This window comes from Calonectris borealis, chromosome 16 (genome assembly GCF_964195595.1).
Source record: "Calonectris borealis chromosome 16, bCalBor7.hap1.2, whole genome shotgun sequence".
Taxonomy (NCBI): Eukaryota; Metazoa; Chordata; class Aves; order Procellariiformes; family Procellariidae; genus Calonectris; species Calonectris borealis.
This window is the reverse complement of record NC_134327.1, coordinates 16,779,411-16,792,444: the sequence shown is the minus strand read 5'-3', so window position 1 is coordinate 16,792,444 and position 13,034 is coordinate 16,779,411. Positions and strand designations below refer to the sequence as shown.

The window sequence follows — 13,034 nt, the reverse complement described above, 5'->3', positions numbered from 1 at the left end:
CCAGGGGAAGCTAAATAAAGCGAGGGGCTGGAGAACAAACCCATGTTGGCCCCGGTGTGTCCAACCGTCTGGCCCTTATTGCACGCTGGGACAAGGCCAGCTCCTGGCTTGACTGGTGGGTCAGCCACGGCTGGTCCCTGCGGCAGCTCCTTCCCCGGCTGCCCACGGAGGGATGCAGAGGTGGGGTTGCCCGGGGAGCTCGGGGACACGTGCATGTCGGAGGCTGCGGGAGGCAGAGTGGGTGCCCTGGGGTGCTGCAGCGGGTGCAGGCTCGAGGCCGCGCTGCCAGGCAGGGGCTGGCAGGGCTGCGGAGGGGACACGGACGCGGGACCCCTGACACCGCGGACGGTCCCCAGGTTCTCAGCTCTGCACCATGCGGCACTCAACGGCAACACGGAGCTCATCTCGCTGCTGCTGGAAGCGCAGGCTGCGGTGGACATCAAGGACAACAAAGGTGATTCCCGGCGTCCTGGCCGCGGCCCCCCACCCCTCTGTAGGCTCTAGCCGGGCACGTGGGTGTGCTGGGGGGCTGACGGTGTGCCTGTCCTGCCCGCCCTCAGGCATGCGGCCCCTGCACTACGCGGCTTGGCAAGGCAAGAAGGAGCCCATGAAAATGGTGCTGAAAGCGGGTTCCTCCGTGAACATCCCATCGGACGAGGGCCAGATCCCCCTGCACCTGGCGGCACAGCACGGGCACTACGACGTGGTACGGTGGGGCCGGCGGCGGGGCGCGGAGGTGGCGGGAGGGCCGTGCCGCCCTCCCTGCCCCTGCCCTCACCGAGCTGGGGTCTCGCTCCTCCGCAGTCAGAGATGCTCCTGCAGCACCAGTCCAACCCCTGCATCATGGACAACTCGGGGAAGACGCCTCTGGACCTGGCATGCGAGTTTGGCCGGGTCGGGGTAAGTCCTTGCAGTGCCGAGAGGAAGATTGGGAGGGGATGGGGGCACGGTGGGGGTGCTGGAGCAGTGCAGGGGGCAGCCCCTGGGATGGCCAGCGGTGGGGACCTGCGGTGCCACCGCTGCGGGGGATCTCTGGCTGCTGGAGGGGAGCAAGAGCAGGGAGGAGAGGCGGGGGCCGGGGGGCCGCAGCCCCGGCGGGCGGCTGAGCCGCCCTTGCAGCCCTGCTCCGTCTGTGTTTGCTGAGCCAGGTGGTCCAACTGCTCCTGAACAGCAACATGTGCGCGGCGCTGCTGGAGCCCAAGCCGGGGGACGCCACCGACCCCAATGGCACCAGCCCCCTGCACCTCGCCGCCAAGAACGGCCACATCGACATCATCCGGTGGGTGCCGTGGGCAGGGAGGGCAGCGCCGGTCCCCCCCGCCTCGCTGACCCCGCCGTCTGCCCGCAGGCTCCTGCTGCAGGCTGGCATCGACATCAACCGGCAAACCAAGGCGGGCACGGCGCTGCACGAGGCGGCCCTGTGCGGCAAGACGGACGTGGTGCGGCTGCTGCTGGATGTAAGGGTCCCCCGACACCCCCAGACGCCCCCAGCCCAGGGAGGGGTTGCAGGAAGGGAACGACCCCACGGCCGGGGGCTGCGGAGCAGCGTGTGCACCTCTCCTGGGGGCGGGGGCGAGGGTCCCAGGGGGACACACCAAGGCAGTGAGTCGTGCCCTCCGGCTGCTGGTCTTGGGGTGGCCTGGGGGGTCCCGGGGGGTGGCGGGGTGGGGGTGGGGGGGCCAGCCTCCTCCCAAGCCCTCTCTGTGCTGTTGCAGAGTGGGATCAACGCCCACGTCAGGAACACCTACAACCAGACAGCTCTGGACATCGTCAACCAGTTCACCACCAGCCAGGCCAGCAAGGAGATCAAGCAGATGCTGCGGGGTAGGGGGGTTCGGGGGGGGGCACCGGGCGGCTGCACCGGTGCTGCAGGGATGCCGAGCTGGGGGTGACAACCCCCGCAGGGCTGGGCGGCCGGCAACGCTCCCGCTCTGTCCCCGCAGACGCCTCCGCCGCTCTGCAGGTCCGGGCCGTCAAGGACTATTGCAACAACTACGACCTGACCAGCCTCAACGTGAAAGCCGGGGACGTCATCACCGTGAGTGCGGCCAGGGGGGCTGGGGGGACCCCGCTATTGGCGCCGGCCACTGACCCGGCCCCTGCCCGCAGGTGCTGGAGCAGCACGCGGATGGGCGCTGGAAGGGCTGCATTCACGACAACCGGACCGGCAACGACCGCGTGGGCTACTTCCCCTCCAGCCTTGTCGAGGCCATAAGCAAACGAACAGGCAAATAATCCCCACCCCTGCCTCCCCCCCCATGGGGCTGCTCCCAAACCCGCAGCCTCAGGGAGCCCCGTTTCGGTCTGACGGTGCCTGGGGTGTCAGGGGGTGCAGCCGGTGAAGCCAAGCTGGGGCGATGCCCCCGTCATGCATGTGGGGTCGGTGTCCTCGCCGTGCATGGGGCTGGTGTCCCCATCAAGTGTGTGGGGTCAGTGTCCCCATTGTGCAGGGGGGGTCGATGCCCCCACTGAGTGTGCGGGCTCGGTGCCCCTCCTTGTGCCTGTGGGGTCGGTGCCCACCTGGTGCACGTGGGGGTGAGTGCCAGCAGTCCCGGGGTGCTCACGGGGCAGCCCCAAGGCCAGGCTGGCATTGGGCTGGGGGAGGCATCTGCGGTGCCGGGAGGTTGGTGCATGGGGAGAGCCGGCGGCGTCACTGCGGTTTGGGGAGGACGGCACAGCGGTGGGACCACGAGACCTGGTACTCGGGGTCGGAGCAGGGGGACTGGGCACCGGTGCCAGGGACTCGGCGCTGCCACATGGGGACCCTCTCCCTGGCCAGGGGCTATCTCAGGGATTGGACCCTGCTCCCCTGCCCTGCGGCTGCCTGTCCCTGTCCCCATCCCCATCCCCGTAGGCTCCCGGTGGGGTGCACGGTCCCGTGGGATGGCCCATGGCTGTGCCCGCTGCCAGAAGCGTCGCGATGGGGCTGGTGCCTCTGCGGGCAGTGTTGGAAGGCTCCGCATCGACCGTCTCGCTCCCCCGGGGCAGCCGCGCGCTGCCCGGCCCCACGCGATCTCGGGGGCAGCCACGTTGCTGGGGCACAGGCAGGGAATGGCGGCACTTGAACAAGATCCCAAGGGAGCGGCGGCACGAGTGCCTGCTGGCTGCCGGGCACCGGCCGCGGAGGCTGCGGAGGTGCCACGTGCCAGACAGGCAGGGGCAGAGCCAGCCTCCGGGTATGGGTCACGTACCGGTACCGTGGGGATGAGGCCCGTGGCTCCTGGGATGCAGCTGGCTCCGCAGCAGTGTTTGCCAGGTGTGGGGTTTGGTAGCCATCCCATCGGCTGCAGCCCTGGGCCCCGTGCAGTGGGGTGGCAGTGTGGGGCGCAGGCGGCAGCTGCACCAGGACTTGGCTGGCCGGGCACAGGGGTGCTGGTGCTGCAGCCCCCAGCCCAGCCATGCCTGCAGCCCCCCTCCTCCCGGGATGCCTTTGCGGGGAGCAGGACCCCCGGCAGCCCGGCTGTGGGAGCCCTGTGGCAGCGGGAGCCCCACGGTGATGTTGCTGCCTCAAGCACGGGGCTCCCCCGGCGTCCGTGCCCTGCCGGGGAGCCGTGGCGGGTCCGCGGGATGTGCCCGTGGGCCGTACCCTGCCGCCGGGCTGGGCCGTGCGCTGAGCTCCTGCTGCTGCTCCTTGGTTTGGCTCCGCATCGGTTGGGTCTCGGTTCTGGCTTCTCCACATTCCTTTGGTTGCTTTTTTGTTTGCTGCTTTTTTTTCCTTTTTCTTTTTCTTTTTTTTTTTTTTTTTGGTAGTGCTGAGCGTGTCTCTATTATTTTGATTCTTTTCATTTTGTCTCTTGTTATGTTTTATTATCAGGTTCATGGGAGACTGTAACAATCCCCCAACAGTACCAAAAGATCCCGCTCCCGGCTTACGGGGCTGCTGTGCTAAACGGTGACGCCTCGTCCCATCCGTTCCATTCCCTGCCTCCACCTCCACCTCCACCACCACATTCCCATCAGACTCTTTTCAGTTCCTTTGGCTATCACAGGCTCTCCCCTAGCAGTGCCGACGAGCCGCGTTACGGACAAGGTAGTTCACCGCTCGCTTCGTGCTCTCGATGGATTTCTTTCTTTTCCTTTGAAGCGTGTATCGAGTCTTTTCTTTCTGCTCGGCCTCTCTCCCCCTTGCTGTGGCGTGTTTGCACGCGGGTGCGTGCAGGCGTGTGCAAGTGCGTGCACGTGGGTGCGTGTGTGTGCATGCAGGCGTGTGCGTGCGGACGTGTGCATGTGTGTGTGTGCATGCAGGCGTGTGCATGTGTGTGTGCGTGCATGCAGGCAGGCGTGTGCGTGCAGGTGCGTGCACCCATGCATGCCGTCGGCCCCCTCCCCTGCATGCCCTCTCCAGCGCTGCTGTAGCACTGTGTGGCCCACGGCTCCGCTGCCGGCGCATCCCACCCTCACCACCCCGGTGTCCCCGGCTGCGGGGCAGGGCTGGAGGCAGCGCCGTGCTGCCGGCTGTCCGTGCTCTGCCCACGGGCCCTGCTCTCCTGCCCACCCTGTCCGGGTGCGTGGGCACCCCCAAAACCACTCTCCAGGCTCTGTGCAGGGGGCAGGGCTGGGCAGCGCGGTGCCTGGCCGGGAGCCACGGGTGCAGGGACCCTCTGCCCGCTGCAGCCTCCCCTGCAGGGTGTTTGACACCCAGCGAGCTGCTCTAACCGGGCCGGGGCTGCACGCTTAGAGGGGGAAGGGGCTGCGGCGCCGGGTGTGCTTTCCTGGGGGATGCTCTTGGGGCTGGCTCGGCACAGGCAGGGCCCAGCTGAGCCCTGGGGACCGTCCCCATGGCATGGGCAGGTGACGGATGCTGCAGGTCTACGTGTTGGGAGCGCTCAGAGAGCAGATATTTGGCGGAGGGGGTTGCAGGGATGCAGCACATGCCATGCCCACGAGGGCTGCCACCGGCTGTCTGGGGACCGGGGGTCTTTGCATGTGCCGCGGTGGCGGCGGCGCAGCAGCCTGTGCTGGGAGAGCACCGGGCTGGCCACGCTGGTGATGGGGACGAGGGAGCAAAACTTTTCCCTGGGGCTTTCTCTCCCCGCTGGGTCGCATGGAGCCGTACGCCTGCCCGGGCAGCGTGGGCTCCTCTCAGTGCGACCGTGGCATGGGCAGCTCAGGGACATCCCAGCCCAATTGCGGCGTGGCCGTTTGTTCCCCCCTCGCGCTCCTTCGGTGACTTTACCACCTTGTACCATCCGCCCCCTGCTACAGCCCGGCCACTAACGGGGCGAGCGGCTTAATGAATGAAATGGCTGGGCAGCGGCGGGGTGGCAATGCCCCGTATCTGGTGGCCGGTGGCAGGGCCGGGCTGAGCCGGCCTCCTCGGCGGCCGGTGGCGGGGCTGCAGCAGCGCCGGGCCTCGCAGGGCTGTTGTCCATCTCATCTGATGCTGCTCTAACCCCCGGGCTCAGCGCTGGGCGTCCCCCGCCAGCCCTGGTGCGAGCAGGACCTGGCAGAGGCGGGCAGCACGGTGAGCCGGTGAAGGAGCGGAGCTTCGGGGGTGACCCTCGAGCCGTGCCCCGCCGGGAGGGCCGGGTTCTCTCACCCGCTGCCGTGTCACCCGTGTGTCGCTGGCTGCCGTGGGGCACCCTGGGGAGCGCGGGGGGTTCAGCACCCCAGACATGAGCAGGCAGCCGCAGGGGCATGGCCAGCGCCGTCTTGGCCGGGGAACAGTGCGGTGGGGACCCTGGTCCCCACTGCTCAATTTTGCCCGGCTCCCTTTTCTCCCCCGCACTGGGTCATGTCCCCATCCTGCTCCACACAGGGACTACATGGTCCCCGTCCCCTGCCCAGGCTGAGCCGGGGCACTGGGACATCGCACCATGGGTCTGTCCCTGGCTGGCAGCAGGGGGGGAATGCCCCGCAGGACGGCGTCCCAGGGGTGGTCACTGTCACCCTGTGCCAGCTGCCTGGGGGGGGACGGGCCCCCGGGACAGCGCTGGCATCCCTGGGCACGGCCGTGGCCCACACCTTCACTGCAGGTTTTCCCTGCGTGCGGCAGCGACGGGCCCCGGGGCCGCGGGTCGCCTCGCCCCGTGCCACACCGATGTGAGCCCGAGCGCGCGGAGCTACGCATACCTGACGGCTGCTCTCTCTGCTCTGCCACCAAGGGTCCCGCGGGGCCGACATGAGCCCGTCCCACCTCTCACCGTCGCAGGGCGGATCGGCTGCGCCGGCTCCCGCGGAGGAGATCTGGGTGCTACGGAAACCCTTCGCAGGTACGGCGGGCGTGCGCTGCTGGGACCCTCCCTGTCCCCGGGGGGGGAGCACGTACCAGGACGTGGCGGTGGCTCCAGCGGGGCATGGCTGCACCGCGGTGTTCCCCGGCCTGGCCATGGGGCTCGGTGCCCTGACAGCATCTCCTCTCTCTGCACAGGTGGCGACCGCAGCAGCCTGGGCAGCACGGGCAGCGTGGCCTCTGCCCGCAGCTCGGGGAGCGGGCAGAGCGCGGGCAGCGGGGCGCATGCCCTGCACGCTGGCTCTGAAGGCGTCAAGGTAAGGCGAGCCCCGAGGCGGCCGTGCCAGCCTGCGGTGGCATTCGGCTCCAGTCCCGGCACCGGCGCTTGCCCTGGGGCAGGCGTTTGCTGCCTTGGCAGCTGCCTCTGGTCCCTGCTGGGGTTGATGCTCAGCCGGGTGCCGTGAGGTCCTACCGGCACCCAGCGTGCCACCAGCCGCGGATGTTGCCGACAGTGCCATCAGTGTGGCCCCTCCTGGCTGGCCCCCGGCTGCTGGCTGGGCCCGGGCTCAGCCCCCGGCACGACGTCCCGCAGGGCCAGGCAGGGGCTGCCCGTGTGTGCAGGGTCCGGCTGCGTGTGCGGGGTCCCGGCGAGGCTGCGTGCCGTGTCTCTGCTGCCACTCGCAGGGTGCCTCCGCACTGCGCACTGCACGCTGCACTGCTCGCTGCGCTGCACGCTGCGTGCTGCCACCGGCACGCTGCCCGCTGCAGCTCCGCACTGCATGGAGCCGTTTGCCTGCTGCTGCCAGCACACAGCCCACTGCACACTCCTGCCTGCACATTGTCCCCTGCGCTTTGTGCACTGCCCAGGGGCTGGGGTCTCCCGTCCCCGGGCCAAAGCACCCACGAGCCCCACCCCCATGGCCATCCTGCCCGCGTTATGCCAGAGCAGGCTGGGCACCGGGGTCCGCGTGCCCCTGAGCCGAGCACCGTGCTGACGGCCATGGGGGGTCTGCTTTGTGGGTGGGGGAGGCCCTGCAGCCGGTGCTGGCAGCCTGGGCCGGGTGTGCGTCAGGCTGGATTCGGGGTGCCGCGGTGCTGCGGGCTCCCGCCGCCTGCGAAGCACCATCTGTGCTGCTCCCGCTCTCCCCGCTGCAGCCCGAATCTGCTGCACCCCTCCCTACCCACCCTCGCCCGGGCTGGCGGCGGGGCGGCCGCCGCAGCACCCGCAGCACCCGCGGCATGCGCCCCCCGAGCCCGCCAGCCCCCACCGCCCGCCCGCCTCACTCCTGCCTGCTCTCCCCCCTTCCCGGGGTGTTTTTCAGCTGCTGGCAACGGTCCTTTCCCAGAAGGCTTCTGCGCAAGAGACTGCCGTGGGCGATGGGCCGGCCAAGGCGCAGGACATCCCCGCAGGTGCGTGCCGCCAGCCGCCCGGCTGCCGGGAGCAGGAGGAGCCCTGGCCCTGCCGCGGGCGTGCCGTGGATCCAGGGATTTGTCTTTTTTTTTATTGCCACGGCACCCGTCGCCAGAAGAAAAACGTGTGGGTAAAAAATGACTCTCTCGCCTTTCGGCTGCTGCCAGGCCTTCTCCTGCCTCGGTTAGTGGGGGCCCCGTGGGGGGCGGGAGGGCGGCGTGGGCGGGCGGGGGGCGGCAGCGCTCCTCCCCAGCCCCTTCCCTTCCCTGGCCCCCTGCCAGCCCCGCCGGAGCCCATGCCGGGGTCCCCCCGCCACCGCCAGCACCGTCCGGGGGGCTGCCCTGGCAGCGGGGGGCATGGCCACGCGGCGGGGGTGCCCACGCCGCGGGGGAGGCACGTGCTGGGGGGGGCAGACGGGAGATGCACATGCAGGGAAGATGCACACGTGGGGAATGAACGTGCTGGGGGATGCCCGGGCTGCGGAGATGCACACGCAGCGGGGATGGAAACCTGGGGAGGGGGGGATGCGCCCACAAAGCGGGGGATGTGCCCACGAAGGGGGGGAATGCACACACGGGTGCATGGGGGGGGTAGCCCATGCCGGAGAGATGCGCATGCAAGTGGGATGCAGACGTGAGGGAGATGCACATGGCAGAGGGATGCACATGTGAGGAGGATGCCCACGCAAGTGGGATGCAGATGCCAGAAGGATGCGCATGCAAGGAGGATGCACGCACGGGGGGGATGCACTCCCACCCGGGGCGGGGGGGTACACGCACACATACACACACAGACGCAGACATCAGGTGCACACATACACATGGAGGGGGGAATGCACACGCATGGAGAATGCAGGTGCCAGCAGGGGGGAAGGGGCTGCTCTGGCTGGTTCTGATCAGAAATTTCAGGGCAGCCCTCGTCACCCCCAGGGCTGGCGAAGGCACCAGCTGGAGGGTGGGTGCTGCAGGGCTGCCTGGGTGCCTGTGCGGGGGTCCCAGGGGACAAGGCAGCTCGTGTCAGCCTGCCCTCCCCACTGGGCCGCTCGCTGCAGGGCACAGTGGGTGGACGAGCCCTGTCCCGGACTGGTGGCATGGCCGGAGGAGCGGGGACAGGGGGCTTTGGGCAATGAGACTGCTCTGGCCACTGCCGGGGGGAGGTGGGCAGCCAGGGAAACCCGCTCTGGAGGAGGGGTCCGGCTGGGTCCCTCCGCTCGGGGCCACACTGGGTGGGGGGCGTTGCGGCACCCTGGCCCCCAGCTGGGCTGGGGGCTCACCTGGCTCTGGGTGGGTGGGCAAGTGCAACAGCACGGGCAGTCCAGGGTGAGCCGCTGTGGCACCCAGGAGCCGTGTGTGCCCTGGCGCAGGGGGCTGGGTGCCCTGCAGAGCCCCATGCAGACGCAGCCCTCGCTGTGGGCCCCGTGCCAGCGTGGCCGGCGTCACCAGGATTCAGCGATAGGGGCTGCGACCCGTCCGGCAGTGCCTGGGCACCTGCACCGCCCCTGCCCATCCAGGGGGAACAGACCGTGCATTCAGGGGACCCCAGGGTGCTCCGGGCTGCTGTGCTGGGGCGGGTGTTGCTCTCCCATGCCTGCCCTGGCCCTGCCGACCCGGGGGCCGTGGCCGTTCCATCCCACTGGAGCAGGGACTTAGCTCCCCGCCTCGCTTGGCCAGAGCCTGGGGGTGCGTGGCCCCGGACCCGCTGACCGCTGCCTCTCCGCCAGGTTCGTCGCGGTCGCAGAGCGTGGCCAGCTCCCCGTACGCCCCCCAGCCCCCCGCCGAGCCCCAGCTGAAGAAGATGGAGCCGCCGTCGGAGGGGAAGGTGAGCGGGGAGCCCTGGGGTGCCCTGCGGTGGCGTGTGGTGCAGGGCGAAGGGGGGCACGGATGCGGCAGGGCCACCCCCCCCCCACCCACAGCCGCAGGTGACTCGGCAGCCCTGTGTCACGGCCACCAAGGCTGTCAGGGCTCTGGGTGCTGGCCACGATGGCAGTGCCTGTGGGGTGCTGTGCCGTGAGCCAGCGGCGTGAGTCATCCCTGCGGCTGCCGGCCCCCCCCAGCTCCACGGCACCAGCCCCCTGCACGCCTCGGGCAACAGACACGTGCCCGGGGTACCCCCAAGCCACGGGGCCACGCAGCCCCTCTGCGGTGCCGGCTCCCAGCCGGGGCCTCCTGCCAGCACACAGACGGGTGTGGGGAAGCCCCGGGGGACACGGGCGGGGCGGCGGGTCCCCCTCCCCAGGGCTGCCCCGAGCCGTGCCGTCCCTCTCGCCCCAGAGCTCGGAGGCCGTGTACCAGTGGCTCTGCAAGTTCCAGCTGCAGCTCTACGCGCCCAACTTCATCAACGCTGGCTACGACATCACCACCATTAGCCGGATGACACCAGAGGTGAGGCTGCGGGGACGCCGGGGCTGGCCAGTGCCACAGGGAGGGGGGCACGGCCGGTGTGAGGCAGCGCTGACCCCCCTCTCTGCCCCAGGACCTCACGGCCATCGGCGTCACCAAGCCGGGGCACAGGAAGAAGATCGCCTCCGAGATCAACAACCTCAATATCCCCGAATGGCTGCCAGAGTACAAGCCGGTAAGGGCTGCACGGGGCCAGGGACGCCGAAGCCACATCCAGGGTGGCAACTAGTCCCCTCCGCCCTGTTCCCTCCAGGGAGGGGGTGGCCCAGAGGGACGAGGGTGGGAGCTGGCTCACCGCTCCCAGATGGCACCCGCAGCCCGCGGTCCTGAAGCTGCACACGTCCCCTCCTGACAGCTCAGGGACTGTCAGGCTGGTGCCAGCTGCCACCGCATGGACGGGACACCGTGTGTCCCCTGACACCGCTCCTGCCCCATCGGCTGGGCACGGGAAGGGGCTTCCCATGGGAACAGGGCTGGGCGTGGCCCCAGGTGATTGCGGAGCATAGGGATAGCATGGGGACAAGGGGACCCCCTGGGGCTGTCCCCCAGCAAGATGGGATCACCTGCGTAGCGTGGGTGCTGCGGTGCCGGGGGGTGCCGGGGCCAGACCCTGCTGCAGCCGGTGCTGAGCCATGCCCCGCGCCCCCCCCAGGCCAACCTGGCGCTGTGGCTGTCCATGATCGGCCTGTCCCAGTACTACAAGGTGCTGGTGGAGAACGGCTACGAGAACATCGACTTCATCACCGACATCACCTGGGAGGACCTGCAGGAGATCGGTATCACCAAGCTGGGTAAGGTCCCATGCCGCAGCGCCGGCCGCGGCAGCCCCAGCCCCCGGCGGCGGCATGATGCCCCGTGGTGTCCCCAGGCCACCAGAAGAAGCTGATGCTGGCAGTGAAGAAGCTGGCGGAGCTGCAGCGCGCCGAGCTGGGCAAGTACGAGCCGGGCACGCTGAAGAGGAAGGCGGCGGCGGCGGCATGCCCAGAGGTGCTGGCCATCGAGTCCCCCCCGCCGGAGCCCCCCGAGTGCCAGTCGCCCAAGATGACCACCTTCCAGGACAGCGAGCTCAGCAGCGAGCTGCAGGTGGCCATGACAGGCGAAGCCCCCGAGGAGCCCCCCGAGAAGGCGGTGAACACCGCGGCCCCCGGCTACCGCTCGCCCCCGGGGCTGGGCGGCCGTGCCAGGCTGATGAGCAGCTCGCAGGAGCTGCTGGGGGATGGCCCACGGGCCCCCCCCGCCGCCGCCATCTCTAAGAGCCAGGAGTACCTGGCAGAGGGGGCCGGTGAGGGCCCCCCCGCGCCGCCCAAGGAGGGGCGCCCGCCCCGGCACGGCCACCCCGTCAAGCGCGCCAGCGTGCCGCCGGTGCCTGGCAAGCCCCGGCAGCCCTTCCCACCCTCCACTGGCCACCTGACACCACCGCAGACCCCTGGCAAGCCGCGGCCCCCCTCCCCGCAGGGCCCACCGGCGCCCCACGCCACCGCCAAGGTGAAGCCCACCCCACAGCTGCTGCCGCCGGGGGAGCGCCCCGCGTCGCCCCGCTCCCTGCCCCAGTCGCCCACCCACCGCGGCTTCGCCTACGTCCTGCCGCAGCCCACCGAGGGCGAGGGGGGGCCCCCGGGGGTGCCCGTCTTGCCCGTCTCGGTGCCGGTGCTGTGCCTGCCGCCAGCGGGCGAGGGTGAGGAGGAGCCGGGGCGGCCGAAGAAGCGGGCGCACAGCCTGAACCGCTACGCCGCCTCCGACAGCGAGCAGGAGCGGGACGAGCTGCTGGTGCCAGACGCAGGGCCCTACGCCACCGTCCAGCGGCGCGTGGGGCGCAGCCACTCGGTGCGGGCACCCGCCGGCAGCGACAAGAACGTCAACCGCAGCCAGTCCTTCGCCGTCCGCCCCAAGAAGAAGGGGCCCCCGCCACCCCCACCCAAACGCTCCAGCTCTGCCATCTCCAGCGCCGGCATGGCCGAGGACTTCCCCAAGGAGGGTGAGGGCGAGGTGGCCGCCGGGCCCGCTGCTGCTGAGGGGGAGAGCCGCCGGGAGCAGCGACGGGCCAGTGACCTGGGCGGCAGCGTGGACACAGGCAGCGCTGGCAGCGTGCGCAGCATCGCAGCCATGTTGGAGATGTCCTCCATCGGCGGCGGGGCCCGGGCACTGGCGCTGCAGAAGCCGCACGGGGCCGGCGGGCCGGGGCCAGCCAAGGCACCTGAGGGCTACTACCTGCAGCCGGGGGCCCCCCCAGGCAGCCCTGAGCGTGCCCGCGTGGCCACCGTCCTGGCCACCGTCAAGCACAAGGAGGCCATTGGCCTGGATGGGGAGGTGGTGAACCGGCGCCGGACCATCAGCGGCCCCGTCACCGGGCTGGTGGCAGCTGCCCGACGCGAGCGCGCTGACAGCATGCGGTCGGAGGCGGGCACTGATGGCCCCGGTGAGCGGCTGCGGGTCGAGCGTGGTGGCTCCCCGGACGGCATCCCCTTCGCCAAGGAGGGCAACCTCACCATCAAGCAGCGGCCGCGGCCCCTGGGGCCGGCCCGGGTGGATGTGGGTGAGGGGCTGTCCCCAGCCCATCGTCACGGGGACCTGGCCAAGGTGGAGGCCAGCGCCACGCTCAAACGGCGGATCCGGGCCCGGCAGAGCCAGCAGGACGGTGTCCGCTTCGTCCTCACCGAGTCCGACACCGTCAAGCGCCGGCCCAAAGCCAAGGACAAGGAGCCGGCACTGGAGCCGGCCCCGCTCGCCGTCTACCAGAACGGCACCGGCACCGTCAAGCGGCGGCCGGCCTCCGAGCTGAGCGGGGCTGAGCCACCCCCCACCCCGCCACCCGCCGCCCGCCCAGACGGCCCCGACTATGCCCCGCCACCCGCAGAGCCCAAGAAGCCCTTCAAGCCACCGGTGTCCCCCAAGCCTGTGCTGACGCAGCCGCCGCAGAAGGTGCCCGGGCCGCCGGCGCCCGTCCCCAAAAAGGTGCCCATCCCGAGCCCCGGCAGCCCAGGTAGGTGCCCCCCGGGACGGGAGCTCCCTGGGGCAGACCCCGGGGGTCCCGGCCGGCCCCGCCACCCTTCTG

The 13,034-nt window shown here is 70.5% G+C and overlaps 1 protein-coding gene across 1 annotated transcript in view; it reads left to right on the top strand.

The window, feature by feature from the left end:
• CASKIN1 (CASK interacting protein 1) overlaps positions 1-13,034 on the top strand; it is a 35,283-nt gene that overhangs the window by 18,816 nt on the left and 3,433 nt on the right. The window contains exons 3-19 of the mRNA XM_075165552.1: positions 357-454; positions 561-706; positions 805-900; positions 1,149-1,279; positions 1,349-1,457; positions 1,716-1,824; positions 1,944-2,038; positions 2,110-2,227; positions 6,105-6,212; positions 6,371-6,489; positions 7,495-7,603; positions 8,004-8,028; positions 9,332-9,401; positions 9,854-9,964; positions 10,056-10,157; positions 10,635-10,773; positions 10,851-12,962. Of these exons, the coding sequence (XP_075021653.1) occupies positions 357-454; positions 561-706; positions 805-900; positions 1,149-1,279; positions 1,349-1,457; positions 1,716-1,824; positions 1,944-2,038; positions 2,110-2,227; positions 6,105-6,212; positions 6,371-6,489; positions 7,495-7,603; positions 8,004-8,028; positions 9,332-9,401; positions 9,854-9,964; positions 10,056-10,157; positions 10,635-10,773; positions 10,851-12,962 (3,797 nt within the window). The remainder of the gene's footprint in view (positions 1-356; positions 455-560; positions 707-804; positions 901-1,148; positions 1,280-1,348; positions 1,458-1,715; positions 1,825-1,943; positions 2,039-2,109; positions 2,228-6,104; positions 6,213-6,370; positions 6,490-7,494; positions 7,604-8,003; positions 8,029-9,331; positions 9,402-9,853; positions 9,965-10,055; positions 10,158-10,634; positions 10,774-10,850; positions 12,963-13,034) is intronic.